This window comes from Carassius gibelio, chromosome B10 (assembly GCF_023724105.1).
Source record: "Carassius gibelio isolate Cgi1373 ecotype wild population from Czech Republic chromosome B10, carGib1.2-hapl.c, whole genome shotgun sequence".
Classification (NCBI taxonomy): Eukaryota; Metazoa; Chordata; class Actinopteri; order Cypriniformes; family Cyprinidae; genus Carassius; species Carassius gibelio.
In genome coordinates, this window is record NC_068405.1 from 13,697,968 (window position 1) to 13,719,314 (window position 21,347).

General features: G+C 35.1%; 2 protein-coding genes across 3 annotated transcripts in view; one reads left to right on the top strand and one right to left on the bottom strand.

Annotated features, from left to right (window-relative positions):
• The window catches only part of LOC127966370 (microtubule-associated tumor suppressor candidate 2-like), a 71,958-nt gene extending 60,758 nt beyond the window's left edge, over positions 1-11,200 (top strand). The window contains exons 7-15 of one of the 2 annotated variants that reach the window (XM_052567293.1): positions 2,037-2,311; positions 4,599-4,665; positions 4,763-4,977; positions 5,061-5,166; positions 5,236-5,309; positions 5,393-5,491; positions 5,569-5,688; positions 6,557-6,657; positions 7,360-11,200. In XM_052567293.1, the coding sequence (XP_052423253.1) occupies positions 2,037-2,311; positions 4,599-4,665; positions 4,763-4,977; positions 5,061-5,166; positions 5,236-5,309; positions 5,393-5,491; positions 5,569-5,688; positions 6,557-6,657; positions 7,360-7,684 (1,382 nt within the window). In that variant the 3' untranslated portion in view covers positions 7,685-11,200. The remainder of the gene's footprint in view (positions 1-2,036; positions 2,312-4,598; positions 4,666-4,762; positions 4,978-5,060; positions 5,167-5,235; positions 5,310-5,392; positions 5,492-5,568; positions 5,689-6,556; positions 6,658-7,359) is intronic. The other variant, XM_052567294.1, reaches the window with a different exon arrangement.
• A 1,466-nt stretch (positions 11,201-12,666) lies between these two features.
• On the bottom strand, positions 12,667-20,305 carry stoml3b (stomatin (EPB72)-like 3b). The gene is made up of 7 exons (XM_052566624.1): positions 20,162-20,305; positions 15,572-15,675; positions 15,348-15,420; positions 14,987-15,069; positions 14,109-14,312; positions 13,865-13,999; positions 12,667-13,748 (listed from the first exon to the last, which is right to left on the bottom strand). The coding sequence occupies exons 1-7, from the start codon at positions 20,214-20,216 to the stop codon at positions 13,560-13,562; spliced, it is 843 nt and encodes a 280-aa protein (XP_052422584.1). The 5' UTR covers positions 20,217-20,305; the 3' UTR covers positions 12,667-13,559.
• Between the last annotated feature and the right edge of the window lie 1,042 nt (positions 20,306-21,347).

Genomic DNA, 21,347 nt, shown 5'->3' on the forward strand with positions numbered 1-21,347 from the left:
GCTAATTGTAATTAATCCCACACTAAAGTTTTTCAAAACACGTTTATACTGCAATACTTTCTCTTTCATTCTTCATTCTTTAAGTCAATGTAGAAACAACATAAAGACAGTATATTTTAATATGTTTAATCTTTTTTGTATGACTGAAGGCGGGTATCGCTGATACCAATACTACTTATGTCTCTGGAAATAGTTTTTTTTCCTAATATTTACCCATTGACTCTAGCCATTCAATATTACAGTATAATTGAGAGCTACCAATTTTAAAATATATTAGACTGAAAAAAAAGTATTTAAATGAACTTATTAAATTTTCACATAAACCCATTATAATAAATGTCATATTTACCCGTGCCCTTCAGCAAGTAGGAGGGCAAGTTCCGTATTACATTTAGATCCTTAAAGCTACAACAGTTACTGATTTCCTCTTTAATTAACAGACATCAGAGCAGCTGGGTTATTAGGTTATTTGGCTGCTATTACTTTAAGAGCTGTGGAATGTGATATGGATCTGACGCGAGTGTTCATACTGTAGTTTCATATGCATTTTAATATAAAATGATACAGGGTACAGCGTGCACTGTGTCACCATATTTGTTTGTGCAATTGAAGAGCATGTGCTACAAGGACAGGAAAATTTGTTTTTACTGACATATGGCATGACAAAATCTCATCTGACTGCAGTTAACTATTATTCTACTGAAGTTCCTCATCACCTGTACTGATTCCGCACTTGTTTGAATAGTGCCTGTCGCTCAGGCAATGTGGAGTGCACATCTGAAAAGTCTGAATGAAAAGTTGATGTGTTCATAAAGACATTCTATGCCTAAATAAACATAATTCTTAACAGAAAAAAAAGAGACAAAAGCAGCAGTTGTGAGTGGGATGGCCAACCTTAGCTCCGCCCCTGCATTAAATATATTTAACACCGTTAAACTGGAGAAAATAATCGGCTTCATTAACGTGCTAATTTTAAAAGCACTACTACAAATATTCGTTTAAATTAATTAAATACAGGAGCGTGTTTATGGTTGCTGTTTTGTTAATCAAGGTTAATTCAAATTCAATTCTATTGTATCTCCACATTCCCATACAGAATGCTATCTCCACTGTACATAGGACAGCTGTAGCTTGCAAAGATTTATACAGCGATTAATTCAGTACCTAATACATCAGGAAAGTCCACTAGAAAAAAAATGTGTTGCTTGCCATTTACAAACTAAATTGCTTTCACACTCAACACCGAGGACAACTATGACTCCATCATAGCAATTAGCAGCCCTGAATCATTCAGTCTTTCTTCTGAAGATTAGTTTCTACAGTAATGATAGCTGTAAATCATCCTGTCATTCCATCTGGCCCAATGTGCTTATCAAATACATCATGAAATCAATGCTGATACACAGCTGCAGTAAGAACAAAACATTAGCTGCTATTAGCATTAGCATGTGTGTTTTGGGTTGCTTACTCATCTTGAAGCACATTAGGATATACAGCTTGATTTTATATTTCATTAATGTTAAACCCTTGATTTTTATGCCAGTTTTTAAGTAGTTTGTCAAGTTTAAATGTATCTGTTTAGCATAATAATAAATAATGTTTTTATGTAACTTCCATTAGGGGTTCAACTGACTTGGTGTAACTAATCTATATATCCTTTGTAATCCATGCATTGTCAATTGCAAGTATATAACACAAGAATTCTTCCATTATTTTATTTGAACTATAAGATTTGTTATGGTTTTTCTAGCCACTGTTCCGTTAGCTTTGAGTCAAATACCTCATTTACATTACAATGAAAACAGTCTAGTCTTTGAATAGTCCCTTTGCTTTACTTATAGAAGATTCAAGTAATCCAGTTAGGTATAGAAATTATGGTAAAGCTTTATGTAAATTGTTTCATGGTTGTTAAGCATGCAGTATTCCCTGGGGTGTCTTAGCATTAAAGAGGCCATTTTATTCACAGAGGGCTGTTCTGAGATGAGTTTAATGAAATAGATTTTTTAGTGCTTTTTCTCTCGTGTTTCCATCTTTAGTCCTTCAGAGGCAACAGAGGGCAACAGTGGTGATCCGAGGCTCAAGCATGCAGATTTTGCCTCGTACTGGCTCTCCGGGCCCAGAGATGAAAAAGGAAGGAGAACAGAAGAAAGAAAAAGAGCGAGAGGACGTAGAGAGGAATGAAGAGATGCAGCTCTTGCAGGGTCGCTGTGCAGAACAGGCCAGGCAACTACAGACTCTTCACACAGAACTAAAGAAAACCAGCATGAGTCTGGAGGTCTTTGTGATCTGCACTCAGCACTTCTCCCTCAAGGTATTTTTTAAAGATTACATATTTTCCAGACTATAAGTCACACTTTTTTCATAGTTTGGCTGGTCCTGTTACTTATAGTCAGGTGCGACTTATTTATCAAAAATAATTTGACATGAACCGAGAGAAATGAACCAAGAGACATGAACCAAGAGAAAACATTACCGTCTACAGCCGCGAGAGGGTGCTCTATGTTGCTCAGTGCTCCTGTAGTCTACACTGAAGACATAGAGCATTCTCTCGCGGCTGTAGACGGTAATGTTTTCTCTTGGTGCTTGGTTCTAAATAAATGCGACTTATAGTCCAGTGCGACTTATAAATGTTTTTTTCCTCATCATGATGTATTTTTGGACTGATGCGACTTATAGTCAGGTGCGACTTATAGTCAGAAAAAAAACAGTTTTTGGCCAAACATACGGATTCATTGTTATTATTACTTTACACATTTTAGAATCTTAAAAAAATCATCAAAACTATTAAATAAAACAAATATTATATTATATTATATTATATTATATTATATTATATTATATTATATTATATTATATTATATTATATTATATTATATTATGACATACTTTTTCATTATTATTAATTTATATTTTTTTAAATCATCACAACTATAAAATAAAATAATTATTTTATTTTATTATTCAAAGTAATAGGCGTATATTATATTATATTATATATGGACACATTTGTTATTGTTACTTTACACATTTTGGAATTATAAAATTTCATTTTATTATATTTTATAGTCAATAAGTCCAAAGTAAATAAAAATGTATTATGTATGTATTATATCTATTATATATTATATATGTATCGTATATTTAATGTATTATATTATATTATATTATATTATATTATATTATATTATATTATATTATATTATATTATATTATGTGTATGCTTATTCTTTATTACAACTTTACACATTTTGGAATCGTAATAAAGTCATCAAGACTATGAAATACATATATATTCTATTTTTTTTTCATTAATAGTAAAGTCATAAAAATGTCATCAAACTATGAAATAAAGTATCAAATAAAACTAATCTTTTTATTATTTTTTTTAGATTTAATCATCCTAAAGATGCTTTTTTCCAATTTTTTTGTTTTTCAGCTGATACAGTACGTTCTATCCGACATAATATACAGTACACAAACTTCAACACAACCCTGCGATCAAATAAATTGCTCAAGGGCGCAGTGATTTTACGGCCTTCACATGTCACAACTACATCAGATGTTTATGTTACCATGCCAAACCACAACCACTAGGCATTCACTACCGTTTACTGACAGTGTAGCTCAACCGTTAGAAACTGACCATACAACAGCAAAAAACAAAAACCAAACACAAATAACAGTCTTTATCTAATCTGTCATGAATGTAAGGATGATGTAACTGTGTGCAAGAGCAGACCACTGAGTCAGTGTTTGCACACAGAATCTCAAGCACATCGCTGTCTCCTTAGGATGAATCACAAATGTTGCCTTCCATATTGGTAATTCACTTTGGATTAAAGCATCTGCTAAATGAATAAACAATGTAAACACAGACATTTTTAGAAGCACAGTGCCACCTGCTGTTCATTAGTGGCTTTAAGATTTACAGTTTCTTCTGAAATGCCCCTACATAGTAACTTTATTAAATTTAAAGAGGTCAGTGGAGGTCAAAAACACGGTGGCTTAAAATATATGTACATGATCCAAAAATAAAAACCTATTCTCTTCAACATTCCAGCTTAATGGCCACACATACTACATTAATATTAATTGCATTCCTCTCCTCCACATGCACTCCTATTCATCCGTTTAGCAGTAAAAGCGTTTACAGACAGAATGGTACGTCAGTAACCTGCCAACGTCTCCCACGCCTGCCGACTCCAACATGCAAGCGAGCCACATTTCATTAGTTTCTACAGAGCATGTGTTATTTCTAAGTGCTTTTCATAATCAGGGCGGTACAGCACTGTTCGTTTTCTGTACTTAAGTGCACACAAGGGTGATAATGTTCCTGCACCATTGCATCATTTATGTGTCCGTCATCTTATATTTACAGACATGTCTATGTGTTGAGTTAATATTGTTTGTCAGTTTCAAACAGTTTCAACACTCTTGGGGGTTTTTATCATTTGATGTTATTTAGATTCCACCAAAGAGCAATAAATTAGCTATGTATTCAAAAATATTGTTTGGTCAGTATAAAAGTAATTCAGTAATTCACAGAAACAAACGTGTGTGTGTGTGTGTGTGTGTCTGTGTGTGTGTGTGTGTTTCAGATTGAAAATGCTGAGGAGAAAGAGAGAGAGTTGTCCCAGGAACTCAGTCGGATTCAACATGAAGTGGGTGAGTTCAAAGAGGTTCATGTGTGCCCATAAACGACTAATATAAAAGCAGGATTGAGTTATGTAAATCCATATTCTCGGTTTCTCAAATCGCCTAGCCTTTAACGCAGCTCGCTGGGAGCGTCTTCAGAAGGAGAAGAGAGAGCTGGAGCAGTGTTTCGAGAGGGAGCTGAGAGAGTTACAGGTCCAGCAGGAGTCTGAACTCGCTACTGTAGAGGAGAGCCTGAGATTACGGCACGCTTCGGACCGAGACCATCTCAGAGCAGAGCACCAGTCTGAGGTGGAGGAGCTGTGCACACAGCACCAGGAACAGGTCGGAGCCTCTGGCTGAGGATCGGGGGAAGGGCATTTAAGATGGCATGAATTTGAAGACTCAACTGTGTGTCTCGTGTTTAGATTGAAGAGTTGACCTCCAACCATGAGGCCGCCCTTGAAGACCTGAAGACCATGCACAACATCACTATGTCAACACTCCAGGAAGAGCATGCCAGGACCATGAGGGGTTAGTGTCGGATTAATAATGTGACAAAAATGTGGAGAAGAACTAAAATTCTGCATTCATTTCTTTTAGACTTGAGGAAAGCCCATGAGCAGCAAAAGGCCAGTCTAGAAGAGGACTTCGAGAAACTGCGCCTCTCGCTTCAGGTGATTGTTGAGTAAATCAAGGTTTGAGATTTTTAGCAAATCCTCCAAATAGATTCAACTTTCAACTGTACCATTTCCTTTAGGACCAAGTGGACACTCTGACTTTCCAGAACCGGACTCTGAAAGACAAAGCCAAGCGTTTTGAAGAAGCTCTGAGGAAGAGCACTGATGAACAGATAGTGGTATGTTTCATTTATAAAGGGATACTTGAATATAGGCACACAAACACTGAGAGTAAGTATTGTAAATGTATTTGCAGGATGCACTGGCACCGTATCAGCATATCGAGGAGGACCTGAAGAGTCTGAAGGAGGTTTTGGAGATGAAGAACCAGCAAATTCATGACCAGGAGAAGAAGATCTGTCATCTGGAGAAAGTGGTAAGCTCTGAATGAATAGGTGAGCAGGATGAACACACTGTCCAGGAGAACTGTGCAGTCTAGCATGTTCCCTCAACACTGTCATGGTGAAAAAGAAAAAAGAAAACAGTGCAGGTGAGAGAAAAACACTCGCAGGAAAAAAAAAACTGTGCAAATAAATACAACACTACTGGCAGAAAGAAGAAAACATTGAACAATAAATATAAAAAATAATTATAAAAAACGGTGTATGAAAAATTGTCAGGAAAAGTGAAAATCATGCAAGTAAAAGAAAAACTGCGGCATGAAAGAAAATTATGACAGAAGTGCAGATAAAACCAAAAGAAAATACATTGGAATATTTATAGTGCGGAATGGTAAATAATCATTCATTTCTATGATAAAATACTGATTTGATTTTATAGTGACATGGCACATTACATTCCTTACTGAAGCTCATGTAACAAAAGATATTGTTAACAAGTTCCTTACAAACCCTTGAAACATCCAAAAAGATCACACCATAATGAATAATTAAAGGAAGAAAATGAATACATTTCTGAACAGGCACGGCAAACCTCTTGGGGTCCTTCAAGAGTATTGTATATGATGTATGTTTGTATATATTCTGTACTGCGTTTAGAAAGGGCATTTTATTGTAATGTTATAGTAAACATTTTTTTTTTTTTGCTTTTCCTTTCTGCTCCTTTGGAAGTTATATTATTTATGATGTAGAAACAGGGCGTGCTTTTCCATTTTCCATTCAGCTTTTATAAATTCTCATAGTTTTTTTCCTCACATGAAGTATGTTTCAGACCCCTGTTGTGCAGACAGGGGAAGGTTGTGTAAGAATTTAATGTCGAGCTCTGTGTTCACTTGATTCTTCGAGCAGGCCCAAAAGAACCTGTATCTGGAGGAGCGGGTCCAGGTGCTTCAGCAGCAGAATGAAGACCTGGTGGCCCGCATTGATCGCCATCTCTCAGTGTCAAGGTGAATACAGTATTGAAATTAAAAGAGTAGTTCACTTAAAAATGCAAATATGCTGAGAATGTACTCACCCTCTGGCTTTCAAGATGAGTCTATTTCTTCATTGGAACAGATTTGAAGAGATTTAGTATTAGGTAACTTGTCTACAGTGAATGGGTGCCGTCAGAATGAGAATCCAAGCATCTGATAAAAACATCACAATAATCCATAACTAACCCACATGTCTCCAGTTCATCCGTTAACATCTTGTGAAGTGAAAAGCTAAGTGTTAATTTGGAACAAATCCATCATTAAGACATCCAAATACTAAAATATGAGTCCTCTATCCATAATATGGCTTTTTCCAGTAAAAAAAAAAGCTGTCTGGTCTGAATCAGAGGAGAAATATGCACAGATCAATCACCGTTTACAACAACAAAAAAACAGTTTTAAACAAATATACCAGTGGATTTGATGAGTGGACAACAGGCTTTTCATTTTTTTTTTTTTTTTTTTTTTTTTGGAGGAAGTATTATTATGGATTATTATAGGATCCATTAGTGAGCAAGTGATCTAATACTACATTTCTCCAAATCTGTTCTAATGAAGAAATAAACTAATTTCCATCTTGGATGGCCTGAGGGTGAGTAAATTAAAGCAAATTTTCATTTTTGGGTGAATTAAGGTCTTTTGACTGACCCTGACTATTTCTTCCTATATTTATAGACAACTGTCTGAGGAGAACGCAAACCTTCAGGAATATGTGGAGAAGGAGACCAACGAGAAGAAACGCCTGAGCCGCAACAATGAAGAGCTGCTCTGGCTTCTCCAGACGAGTCCCCACCTGTCGCCTTCCTCTTCTCCCATCCACAGAGCCTTCTTCCCCGGGCCTGATATCCCTCCTTACCCTTACTCTCCGGGTCCCGGGACCCCCACACACTCCTGTTCTCCTGGCCCCTCTCCAGCACCAGGGACGCCCACTCTTAGAGGCTCACCAGCAGCACGCTCGTCCCCTGCCCGGATCCCGAACGCCAACACTTTACCCAGATGAGCTGTTTTACTGAATCCCAGTCACATCGCCCATTCTCTGTTCCTGTTCGTTGTGACAGAATTGTATCATTCTGGGGTGCAGACCGTCCCTGTTTTCCTGAGAAAATCCTAATCCTTTATTAGGATAATGTCAACCCGAAATGGTCAGACAGCCTTTTTTTTTTTTTGTATCAGAAATGCATAGCTTCAGAATGAAAGAGCTGTTGATGCTAATGCTTATGATGTGCTGCCAGCAATGCTTGGTCTGCATGGAGGCAGGATCATTTTTGTGTATTATAGAAGTAGCTCAGCGTTGACTCTAAAACATGCTGTTGGACTCCAACACAAATGTCTGTTGTTTCTTCTGAATGACATACGAGAACTTTATACAACAAAAAGCACTTTAGGTTTCTGCCCTACCTTCTTCCTACAGATAAGTGCACCAGCATCTTTCCTGGTCTGGTTTATTTTTTTATGCGATATGTCTTCTGATTTCACAAATCTCCCAAGTTCTGATTTAGAATGTTTCGAATTAGTCAAGACATATATACTGCAAGATGTAATTTTCTTAATTTATTTCTTACTGTAAAAATATCTACATATTCTTAACATTTTTGCATATTATTATTATTATTATTATATATGTATACACTACCATTCGCAACCTGATCTCATGACGAAAACGTACCTTTGGGAATTTTTCCGCAAGACACGAAACACGTACTGCCATGTATATTTCGTGACATATTTGTGAAACGTCCACTTAGTGGTGCTAAAAGAGTTCATATGAATGTGCATATGGTAAATTTTATGTGACATTGGTTTTGTAGTCACCACAGTTCTGACTTGAAGTGTCCATTGAGTGGCGCTATAAGTCTAAAGTTCCATGACGTTTTCAAATGACGCACCATCTGCAGTGATATGTACTTATTGTTACGTATTTCTACATCTTACGTTTTCGTAATGAGGTAGACCATTCAAAAGTTTGGGCTCAGTACGTTTTTTAAAAATGTTTTTAGAAGTCTAACCAAGGTTGCGTTTATTTGATAAAAATATACAATAAAAATTGTAATATTGTGAAATATTATTACTGTTTTCTATTTTAATATATATAAAAAAAATGTTTAAATAACTGTAGGGGTAAACAAAAATGCTTATTAAGAAAATGCTTTTTGCAGTATAAAGGCCTTTTCTCATCATCTTAACAAACTGCAATACCTAGCACTGGTGCATGAGCAGTTACAGTTTTCCTGGACCCTCCGAAAAGACTAATCCAGCTCATATCAAAACCAGCAAGTGTTTCTTCATACACAAATCCGTTTACTGACATGACACCTTCGCTGGCACAGATTCAATGTGCCCATTTTTGCTGGTTGCCTGGTTAACAAGACAAACAAACTCTTCAGCATCACGCCTGTTCATCCTAACTTACCTGACAAAAGCAAGTGCTCTCACTTCATGCATGACATAAAACAGGGAGATCAAGCAAATATATAGGTACCGACTACAGGAAATGTTGTAAATTGTAGTTGTAATTCTGATTATTTAATGGACATTTTGCTACTTGATGTGCATGTGATGTAAGTCTTCCATTTTTAATGTGAGTCCTAGGATAGTTGTCATGTTAGCGTAGATACTCGGACTCCTGAGGATGATAGCTTCCACCTCTGATGAGTTTTTGAAATGTTTGAGGACAGTACTTTACCCGTAACTTCTAGGACGTCCCACCTGTCAGAGGTGTGTTGTTTAAAGGTTTTACAGAGGTACAATATGGTAGTTGAGCGTATGTTTGGATTTATCTCTATTGTAATGCTGGTTAACTCTCGTATTACCTCTGTAGAGTGTAGCATAACAGAGAGAGGTTTCTCTGTATGAGTGAACTAGAAAAGAATGTAACTGTGTCTTTAAATGTCGTATGATAAAGTTCAGGGAAATTATTTTGCTCAGTTTTAAAGGCAGTTCTCAGTTTTTCAGTAAAACATGATTGTTTTTAAATGAAAAATACAATTGCTCTTGCAAAGTGGGTTTTGATATTTCAAAACAAAGAGGCCATTTCTTTGAATTTTTGAAAATTTGGATTCAAATTTTTTCCGTTTGTGTGTTTCTACAATCGATGCATCTTTCAACGGGCAACCTTTGACACTTTTGATACAAATGAGAAGTTTTGTAAACTCTTCACTGATAATATTGTTTTCTATGATCAGATGGTGCTTGTACAGGGTATCATACACAGAAGGACAATAATCTGCTATTCAAGACCAGCAATCTACAAAAAATCCACACACACAGCAAACATGTATTTGCAGACGTTTTTCTTCATTTGAGACACTATTGTTTACAGTTATTTTTTTCATTACTGTGAAATGTATTTTTATTCTATTTCTTATGCATTTTCAAGTTATGTAGCTTTGCATTTTGAATTAGTTTCATTTGCTTCTGTCACTGTGATGGAAATGATTTTTTTGTTCAATTTTTGCTACTCTGGCACAGATTCTAAAGAGTTTTCTAGATGTTTCCCGTCAAGCACAATTCTGTTTTATACCACACCCAAAAAAGTTTCATATTTTAAAGTGTGTTTTTTAAAATTATAAATATATATATATATTAGACTACAGCAGATCGTTTTACATTAGCAACGTGACTACAATTCAGAATAATTTTGATTCACAACAAAAAGTACATTAATGTTCCTTGAATGTGCCTTTTTTATTGTGCAAAAGTAGCAAAAATGAAAAGGTTTAAGAGTCAATATGCTTCTAATATCTGGCTTAATAATACAAGAAAATTAATGCATCTTTTGAAATATTTGTCAGCTTTTTTATTTATTCTTTTTATTAAATTTTTTTAACCAAATTATTTTTCAAATAATATTTTTTTTATTTAATTTTATTTTGTTGTACTTTTTTCATATTGTGTATTTATGTTCTGAATTAATGTCTCAACAAAAAACCTCAGCAACCTCAATCTGCACCTGCTATGGTTTATAACAAAGTACAAAATTGTTACTAATCTACATTTACTGAAAGGAGTAAATATGTATTTAATCTTATACTTAAATCCTGTTTTGTTTTCTCAGTGGCCCTCAAGATGACCTTCACTATGGCATTAGTCCATAGATTATAATGAATGATATGAAACAACAGACACTGACTCTTTGTCCTGTGGACATCTAAACTACTGAATGTGAACTTACCCCTGAAAAAACTGACACAGTCAATGTAAACTGAGAGTGGTGGAGACACTTATTGAACTGAATTAAATTTGTCCCTCTGTCTACTTACTAACATTTGACTTCTATTATGTCTTTTCTGACTGGATTTACAGTCGTTTGTAAGCTATTTATTGTGTTTTAGTGCACAGTAATCGATGCATGTTTGTCTTGGATGGATCATTCCTTCCCCTTGTACGTTTTCAAATTGTGATGGTTCACGCTGTAACTGTAGCATAGGAAGTATAAGGAATGGAAAGAATTTATATATAACTCATTTGTAATCACTATGGGGGCTGGGGATGAATATTAAAATGTTTCAAAATAAAATGCTCATGTGCTTTTTTGCTTATTTGTTATCATTAGCAAGCTAACAAAAATATGTTTTTAGAATGTTTTACTAACATTCCTTACAAGTTTTAAAAACATTCTTTCTGAATGATCGCAGAACATTTAAAACATACAATTTTTGAATTGTTTAAAAAACATTTTTTTCATGTAATGGATGAATGTTACTTTTGAATGAACTCGAATCGAAATCATCTGAAAGTAGAAAGTAGTACTGGTCAAAAAACATTAGCTGGATGTTTAAACTTACATGTTTCAGTAAAATGTTACAGAACAATGTTTAACGCATATATTTGTCAATGACAACAATGTGATTAAACACGATTAATCGCATCCAAAATAAAAGTCTGTTTTTAGTTATATATTTATATAGATACACATACATGTATATATTGAAGTATATATATATGTAATATAAATGTATATAACAAATAATATATAAATATGTATATTACATATATAGTATCCTAAATGTTTACATGTATATGTGTGTTTTTGTATTTACATATAAATATAAACAGTACACATACATATATTATGTAAACACAAACTTTTATTTTGGATGTTATTAATCACGATTAATTGATTTGACAGCCCTATATTGAATGAACATTCTTGTAATGAATTCAACTTCCTAATCATCGGCAAGAAGGAGGCGGGAACTGACGCCCAATCAAAACGAAACTTTAATAACTCCAAATAAACACAAAACAGCGCACCAGCCCCTCACTGACAACTGGTGCGCATAAATAAAAAGCAAAACGTAACTAAAGCCCAGGCCTGGTCCTCTCTCGTATTTCACGGTCGTCGCACCAGTTTTATATCCTTCCATCTCCTACGTGGGACTCGAGACCGGCGGTGGGGCGCAGGTGTCGCTGATTTCCCAATAATTCCGTCGGCCTCACTCCTTGTTCCCACGTCTCTCGGCCGCCCCACTCGCCACAATTATAAACAAAATGCTTTAAATATAGAAAGATTTCTCTTATCATAACTTGCAGGTAAGAATCACCAAATATATCTATTTATAATTAAGATACTTTTATTATATATTTGTAATTAATGATTAAGCTTACTTAAAAAAACTAAATAGTTATATATAAAATACTTACATTTTAAATTGAACTGATAATAAAAATAAAAGCTAATTCAAAATATCCTTGTTGATCCAGGATCATCATTCCGATCAACCAGTCAGAATTGAGATAGCCTATAACTTTTTAGGAAATATCTGTCATTAGATATTATAATATTAGGTTTAGGGGTGGGGAATGGGTTAAGTCTATATTTTCTGTACAATAATCAGAAGATGTTGATCCAGGAACATGTCTTGGCAGAATCAGAGCGACCTTAATAACACATGCAGTACACACAAAAACACACTTTATCGCCATCTACTGGAGTAACGATGTACAATAACCTGATAAGATTGACGACTGAAATTGAAACACTTTTCCCTTTAAAAGTAAGGAATTGCTTCTTTATTTATTTATTTTTTCAGTTACTTTTCATGTACTTGCATTAAATACTGTACAGACTATAGAACAATTCAATATTAAACAATAGTGGATTTAACACCTAATGTTATATTATAGGCTATACGTTTTTAATGTTACCTTCTTAAAATACTTTGATCAGTTCAAGAATCATTTATTTGAACGAATTAAAAGAGCAGTTTAATGACTATCCCTGTATTGTAGTCAAGGTTAAGAAAGTATTTAGTAATAATTAGTAATGAAATACATTTTAGAGAGATTAAGATAGTATTCAACTACACTGTTGAAGATTAGTAAAAAAAAAAAAAAAATTTTTAATTTTTATCTTTTTATTTAGAGTAATTTAACCAACTTTTGGAAAATGGGTTCAAAAGTTTCTAGTCACTGGGATGAATTTAACTAATCTAACTGACCACTAAACGTAGTCCATGTGATGTGCACTATACATCATACTTTCTGAAGCCACAGTACTAACTGAATCTAACGCAAACCTAATCTTAATTTTTAAGTGCACTAAATGTTAATAATTCCTAATGTTGCTATTATAATGTTTCTTTTTGGTCTCTAAATGAACGGTTGTTTATGGTCAGGTGAAGAACAGCTGAAATTTAAAATCGACTTATTGTTGTAGTGTATTTAATTTCATGCATACTCTTTGGCATATGAAAGTTTTACACACTGATATACGTAGTAAAATATGATACTGATATTGTATTTTTTTTTATAAATAAATCATTTGTAAACCTTGTCACTCTTTCTCGGAAAAGATAAATGATGAAAAAGAAAATCATGCACAATTTCTAAATGAATAACTTGCGAGCATCTGTACACTATGAATTTTGCAGCAATCAATTCTTCATGAAGTGGCTTATGACGTCCATGGGCAGAGGGAAGATGATGGTGGAGTTCTTCTCAGCTGCGATGGTGTTGAGGGTTTGGAGGTATCTGAGCTGAAGGGCGGATGGAGACTCTGCGATCACCAGAGACGCCTCTTTCAGAGCTCTGGATGCGTTCATCTCACCCTCCGCTGCAATAACCTACATTAACACAAACCATTATATTAGGGTGTGGCACCACAAATTGTACATTAAATGTAGTGATTTTTTTAAATACATTTAAACATACATTAGTAATGTGTGGCAGTAATACTCACCTTTGCTCTGGCCTCACGGGACGCCTCCGCCTCGGCTGCCATTGCTCTCTGCAGCTGCTGTGGCAGTTTCACATCTTTAATCTCCACCCGCTCCACCTTGATCCCCCACGAATCTGTGGCCTCATCTAGACTCATCTGCAGCAGGGAGAAGAATTATGGATCAAAATTTCAGCAGTCTGACCTGCATTTATATCATTGATGCACAAGCAGCAATGCCAGATGTACCTTTCTTCTTCACACTCACCTGCATGCTTTGGGAGATGCCTTCTCGGTCAGAAAGGACCTCAGACAGGTTCTTGGTGCCCAGGACGTTCCTCAAGGTGGTCTGGGCCAGCAGACGAGTGGAGTAATCTGCATTAGACACGTTTGCCACTGAGGCAACAGGGTCGTTTACACGGAAGTACACAACTCCATCCACAGAAACTGTCACTGAGTCTTTGGTCAAGATCTAAATGCAAACAAATACAAAATCAATATTTCAGGAACAAAACAAGTGACTGCCTTGAGGAGTTGGCCTAAATAAAGTAATGCAATTGACTCATTCGCAAACTAAACTAAACATGACTTAACTAACTAAACATAACTAAACATGTGTTTTGAGTGAATTGTTGAAACGATTTGCTTAAAAACACGAGACTTTATGAGTGAGTCGTTGAATCATTTACTGAAGCGATTCGTTCAAAACACTGATTCGTTCAGGAACGAAACAAGTGACGTCGTGATGAGTGAGTCACATAGTCATTCACTCAGGGTGAATTCTAAACAGAATAGTACACTAGCATTCTTTTTAGACTACCATTACCCTTTCTGCCATATATTTATGTGGCACATATAGTAGGAGGGATATTTAATATGTTATTTAGCATTCAGCCTCAAACCTTTCACTCAAAAACACCGACTCGTTCAAGAAGGAAACAAGACCGTCTTTACAACCGAGTCATTGAATCATTCACGGAAATGATTCATTCGTAAACACGTTTTCAGGAAATAAAACGTTAATTGTTTGGACTGGAGAACCTCAGTTGATTCCGCTTTGACTTCGCTTGCTGGATCTGTTCGCGTGTTAAATGCAAGTTTCTCTATATTTACCTCTGGTTTATTGAGTATTTTATTTTAGTTTACCTCCTGGGGAGGGATGTCAAATGAGATGGTTCGAAGATCCACTTTAACAAACGAGTCCGTGCAGGGGATGATGAAGAAGATTCCTGGACACAAGTAACATTATTGTTATATTTGTTATTATATGGTCTGTGTCAAACAGTATTGATTCGTTACTTGAACTAAACTGACTCCTTGAACAGGAATTGAGCTGGTAAGCCACATTTATTGTTTTAAGAACAAGTTCTGTAAATGTCCTCAGCTGTTGTAAACAATTGGTGCCTGTTCCATAGAGGAACGTCAAGGCAAATATTGATTTGCCTTGACAAAAGATGGTGTTATTAAAGAGTCTGTTTAACTTTAACCTTCTGAATCAAAGTATTACCTGGTCCTATGGCTTTTCGGGCTGTTATCCTCCCCAGTCTAAATATGACAGCACGCTCATACTCTTTCACAATCTATAAAACAGTTATCAAACATATTATAAGTGGGTTATAAATATTTGAACAACAGCTTAAATTATACAAAAATAACACTGGTCCCTAAGAGCATAGTAATTCATATTTTTCAGGATTATTTGTTTTGTTTGTCCTGTTTTGCGATTCATACCTTAATGCTTAAGAAAATGGTGATTGGAAATATCAAGATGGAGAAAAATGCAGAGATAATCACAAGGATCCACCCACAGCAGCCCAGACCACCGTTATTCTCACCTGCAACCACAGAAAACAGTGTCGTACTCAAAAACAGCACGTGTTGCTAATTACATGTTTTGTTCAATGCATATGGCATGTGATTTGATGCTTCACATGGGAGTTATATTGCTAAATGCAGTTATCTTGTAGAAAATCTGAACCATGCAGTTTCACGATTCTTTCCGCATCCTAGGTTCACTTCATTTTAGAATGACAAGCAAACAAAAAAAAGTGTCATAGTGTAACAGTTGACCACTAAACTCAAAATGATGATTCAATTAATTTAGATAGATTGGTTTGCTAAACTAAATTCCCTTTGTAACTAGCAAATTACTAGTAGGACTCATCTTAACCCTTACTAGCAATCAAACTGTAAACCACATCTTATCTTTCACCCTTAACTCTGAATAGATGCACTTAACACCAAAAATTCTATATCGGCCCCTCACTGGATCAACAGTATCTCAGATAAACGTGTCACCAGGGAATCCCACTTCATCATAAATCAGGTCTGGGTGGTCCTTTATGGGTAAGTGGGTGGGTGCAGTGGCGGCTCATGGGTTAAAATAGAGGAGGTACAATAATTGTATTGCTCTGGGGATCCTTGCCTATTATAAATATTTGCTTAACCACTTTAAAGTGGCTTTTTAGTTGCTTTTAGTCACATACATACAGCAATATAATATAATTTCACTTACCTGGCCTACATCCAGCAAACATCCATCTCTTTTTAAAAGTCTGTGTTAAAAGAGAGCTGTATGTTGTGCTATTTAATTTTATTTTGTGTATATGTACTGTTTAAATGACAGCTTTGTAAATCTGGTGGAAATCAAATATTCAATATTGCTGCTACTCATAAGTACTTTCTACATTATCAGCACAGCGGGAGACGTTTAAAATGATATCACATAATTTAAGTCTCTAATGCTCTATGATGGTTGGTCGATATTATCCAGTAGGAAGGCTAGCCTCGGAGATATGGAAGCATATGGGTAGCATTATTCAATTCAGGATGTAATATGCAAAATGACAATGCAATATGTAAAATGGCAATGCATTTCTGTATTTACATTTACATTTACCAATACATTTGTGCAACATTTGGTGCAAAATGAAAATGAAAATTAAATGACAATTTTAATTTGCCATTTCCTACACCAGTTTTAATATGTAAAATTAATATTAATTTTAACGCTTTATAAGTTGCAAAATTAAAATGAAAATGTATTACAGAAATGATTAGATATGTCTAACATGTTCAAGCAAAAACTGTGGCAAAATGATAATTCAAATGCTATTTTTCTTAATTGCATTAACACTCACAGTCAAAACACTTACGATTGCATTTTCATTCAGTGTCCCGCAATGAATGTAGCAAAATTCAAAGTGCACATTGAAAATGCATTCCGAGCCAATCACATCTCCGCCCCCTCGAGCCACGTCAGTCACTGCGTGAACAAGGTGGGGCTTGCAGAAGGTCAAGAGACTCAATACTCAAGAAAAGGATTCAAGAGAAAACATGGACAAGATAGTTGTTCCGTGTACGTTTTGATCATTTTGGTTTATGGCTTAAATATTTCATTTGCACTTTTGAGTGGAGCTGAAACACTGCTTTCATCTGATTGGTCGAATCGCTCCGCCTTCAGCTCGGTCTTTTTATTCTTTCAGGCAGAATAAGAGTCAGTGCGAGTGAAGCACTGTAATGTCTGAAACCACCGTTCACTGTTAATTAGCATAATATTTGAATCAGATGTAGCTGGGCACATAATTCGTGCTGTTGAGACCTGCAAATTATTTCTAGGTTGTAGTATTGTATGAATATTATCCCACTAATAAATACAGTGCAAATAGTTCTCTCTCTTTGGATGAAAGTGAAGTGGAAATAAAAATCAATAATAGACTGAATAGTTCCATGTCTGTAACATTTACCACTCTCATCTTTTAAGTCATAAGGCACTAGGTATGTGTGTGTGTGTGACATTAATAAATAATTGTAAAAATGAATATGGTGGTTACATTTCTAAATAAAAATAGTAAAATTAGCTCAATGCTGCTCAGTGCTCCTGTAGCCTACCCCAGAGCGCCCTCTCGCGGCTGTAGACGGTAATGTTTTCTCTTGGTTCTGAATAAATGCGACTTATAGTCCAGTGCGATTTATATGTTTTTTTTCCTCGTCATGACGTATTTTTGGACTGATGCAATTTATACCGAAAAATACAGGTAACATTATTATTAATATTTATTATGAGAGTAATTGACACAGACTAGAACTTTAATGTTTCACCAAATTCAGCTCAGATCCTAAGACTCGTCCGACTCGTGTTGCTTGTATAACTGGCCAGAATTACCTTCCCAAAAAATCTTATTTAATTTTATTTCCTAAATTTAACTATATTTATTTCCACTTCACTCTTATCCAAAGAAACATAACTATTTGCACTGTTTTTATCAGTGGGAGAATATTCATATAATACTACAACCTATAAATAATTTGCAGGTCTCAGCAGCACGAATTATGTGCCCAGCTACATCTGATTCAAATATTATGCTAATTAACAGTGAGCGGTGGTTTCAGACATTACAGTGCTTCACTGGCACTGACTCTTATTCTGCCTGAAACAATAAAAAGACCGAGCTGAAGGCGGAGCGATTCGACCAATCAGATGAAAGCAGTGTTTCAGCTCCACTCACAAGTGCAAATGAAATATTTAAGCCATAAACCGAAATGATCAAAACGTACACGGGCCAACTGTCTTGTCCATGTTTTCTCTTGAATCCTCTTCTTGAGTATTGAGTCTCTTGACCTTCTGCAAGCCCCACCTTGTTCACGCAGTGACTGACGTGGCTCGAGGGGGCGGAGATGTGATTGGCTCGGAATGCATTTTCAATGTGCACTTTGAATTTTGCTACATTCATTGCGGGACACTGAATGAAAATGCAATCGTAAGTGTTTTGACTGTGAGTGTTAATGCAATTAAGAAAAATAGCATTTGAATTATCATTTTGCCACAGTTTTTGCTTCAACATGTTAGACATATCTAATCATTTCTGTAATACATTTTCATTTTGCAACTTATAAAGCGTTAAAATTAATATTAATTTTACATATTAAAACTGGTGTAAGAAATGGCAAATGAAAATTATGTCATTTAATTTTCATTTTTATTTTGCACCAAACGTTGCACAAATGTATTGGTAAATGTAAATGTAAATACAGAAATGCATTGCCATTTTACATATTGCATTGTCATTTTGCATATTACATCTCGAATTGAATAATGCTACCCATATGCTTCCATACGGAGACACACTCTTCCCCTCCCCTTCTCTATCACCTGGCGGCTGTAATAACATCAGCTGATTCGCGATGGAAAAGAGGCGCTTTCCAACTTCAGTAACATGTTATGAAGAACTTAATTGTGAATTTTATTAACATTAAATCTTTCTCCTCCAATTTTCACCTTAAAATTTTGTGGAAGCCCCCCTGCCTCCCCCGATGAGCTGCCACTGAGTGGGTGGTGAACATTGGCCCCACAACCCCTAAGTGTGACGGATAAGGCAAATTTTTCCACACACACCCAACAATTTCAAACCAAGGCCATATTTTATGCTTATATGACCTGTTTATCATGCTTTTTGAAAAGAAAGATTGACATGTTTATGTGTGTTCCCATGTGCTGTTTCACTGTACAGATTATTGTATAATACAGTCAGAAGTGCTACAATATTGTGTTGTACAGAGCAATCTATTAACCTAAGAGAGGAAATCAAGAAACTATATTAAACGCTTAATGTTATATATAATCTTATGTGATTACTCGAACCACTTTGGATAACTCAAACCAGGATAATTGGCAACTCTGAACCACAAAATGTTGAAGGCTAAAATGAGTAGTTGACAAATACAGAACTTACTGTGAATTCAGCATCAAGATTTTAGTGTATATATATTATTATTATTGCATTAAATGGTTTTACTCCATACCTGCCAGCCAATCAAAATCTTGTATTCAGACAGACCATGGAATAAATACATACAAATTTTTGTACAGTTTATGTTCTGTGGCTGTCACCCTTTCTTTTTCACCATTTTAGTCTTCTTGACATCCCAATAGTCTTGCAGTTACTATCCTGTTAGATATTGCGACATGCCATGTTCGTGTCTGTTCAGATAATATCTGAACAATTTCTGACTAGGAATAGCCTACTGAAAATAACACAAACAGCTATGTGACTTCATATATGTGCTGTATATTTCTTTCTTCCTCTTCCTCAGGAACAGTTGCGAACCGGTGTGGAAAATTGACTGCTTTGCATATCAAACATTAATGCAAATGTCAAATAAAACTAATCATAGCTGAACAATGCAAAGTCAGTCGACACCTCAGTCAACCTCAACACACAAGTCCTGTTGTTGTAAAGACTATTATTATACTCTCAGCATGTTAAAGTCCAATGTTCGGAGACAAAAGTGTTAGAGTAAAAAAAAATGAGATTATCTTACTGATTAGATTCTGCTTGCTCTGGGCTCCTCGTTCTATCTCAGACTCCATTTCCATGTGAGTTTGTTGCTACACGAGATGTAAAAGATGAAACTGGCTTCGTGGGTAACTGAGAAATGTATTTGTACTGCAAAAGCACTTCCTATGAAGGGTGTGGCCTTGTCTACAATGCAATTAGAAGATCATTTACAGACTCTAATGGTCTTATGACAGCCTCCATAGTGCAATATGAGGCTAATGTTTGTTAATGAAGCAGTTATGATTGTGATTTCTCTGAAACACATCCGCTGTGTTTGCTTTAGGCCAAGATGCTTTATTTTTCAGCTAGCCAGTGTGATTCTCCCTATACGGATTTGAATCCTTTTTCCAACTAGTTTTTAATAACATGTTTTACTTTTAGTAAAATTAATAAAATATCCATTTGATTCACGGCTTACATGCAGGAACACATAGGTAGTATTGCATAATGTCAAGTAAGTGAACAAAGGGTCAAGTGGAAACTAGTAGTTGCAGGAGTCTTGTGATTCATGATATGGAAAAAGATTGTCACGTGGTTATTTCACTCCTACGTGACCAAGAGTATGGGAAGGGTAAATCAGTCAAAAATAATCTGGAATATTTTAGAACAGTTCTCCGAAAAAATTCACCAGGTTTTCTTTAAGAATCAAAAATTAGAAAAAAAAAGTAATAAACACAAACTTTTTTCCAACACATTAAATTAATACTAATTTAAAAAATAAAAGCAGCCAACTAAAACCAATTAAGTCTACAATTCATTAATTTGTCTTTAAGAATTAATCTATATAAACATATATTAGTTAATGTTAATGCAAAACTAACTTTAACAATGAGGAGTATATTTGTTGCAGTATTTATTCATCTTTGTTAACATGAATAAAAATACAACCGTTCATTGTTAATTTGTTTGTTGAGGTCCATTAATAGAATATTTTGAAATTGAATAATTTCAATCATTTATTAGTAAATGTTGTAATTATTATTAACTTAGATTAGTAAATGATTTACGGGTAGTTTTTATTGTTAGTTCATGTTAACTCTTGTGAATTGTTATTAAACATTATGTATTACCTAGTGTGGAATTTCATTGAAATGAAGGAACTCTAGTATTGCATAACGCCAAGTAAGTGAATGAAGGGTCAAGTGGAAACTATGATGTGAAGATGTGAA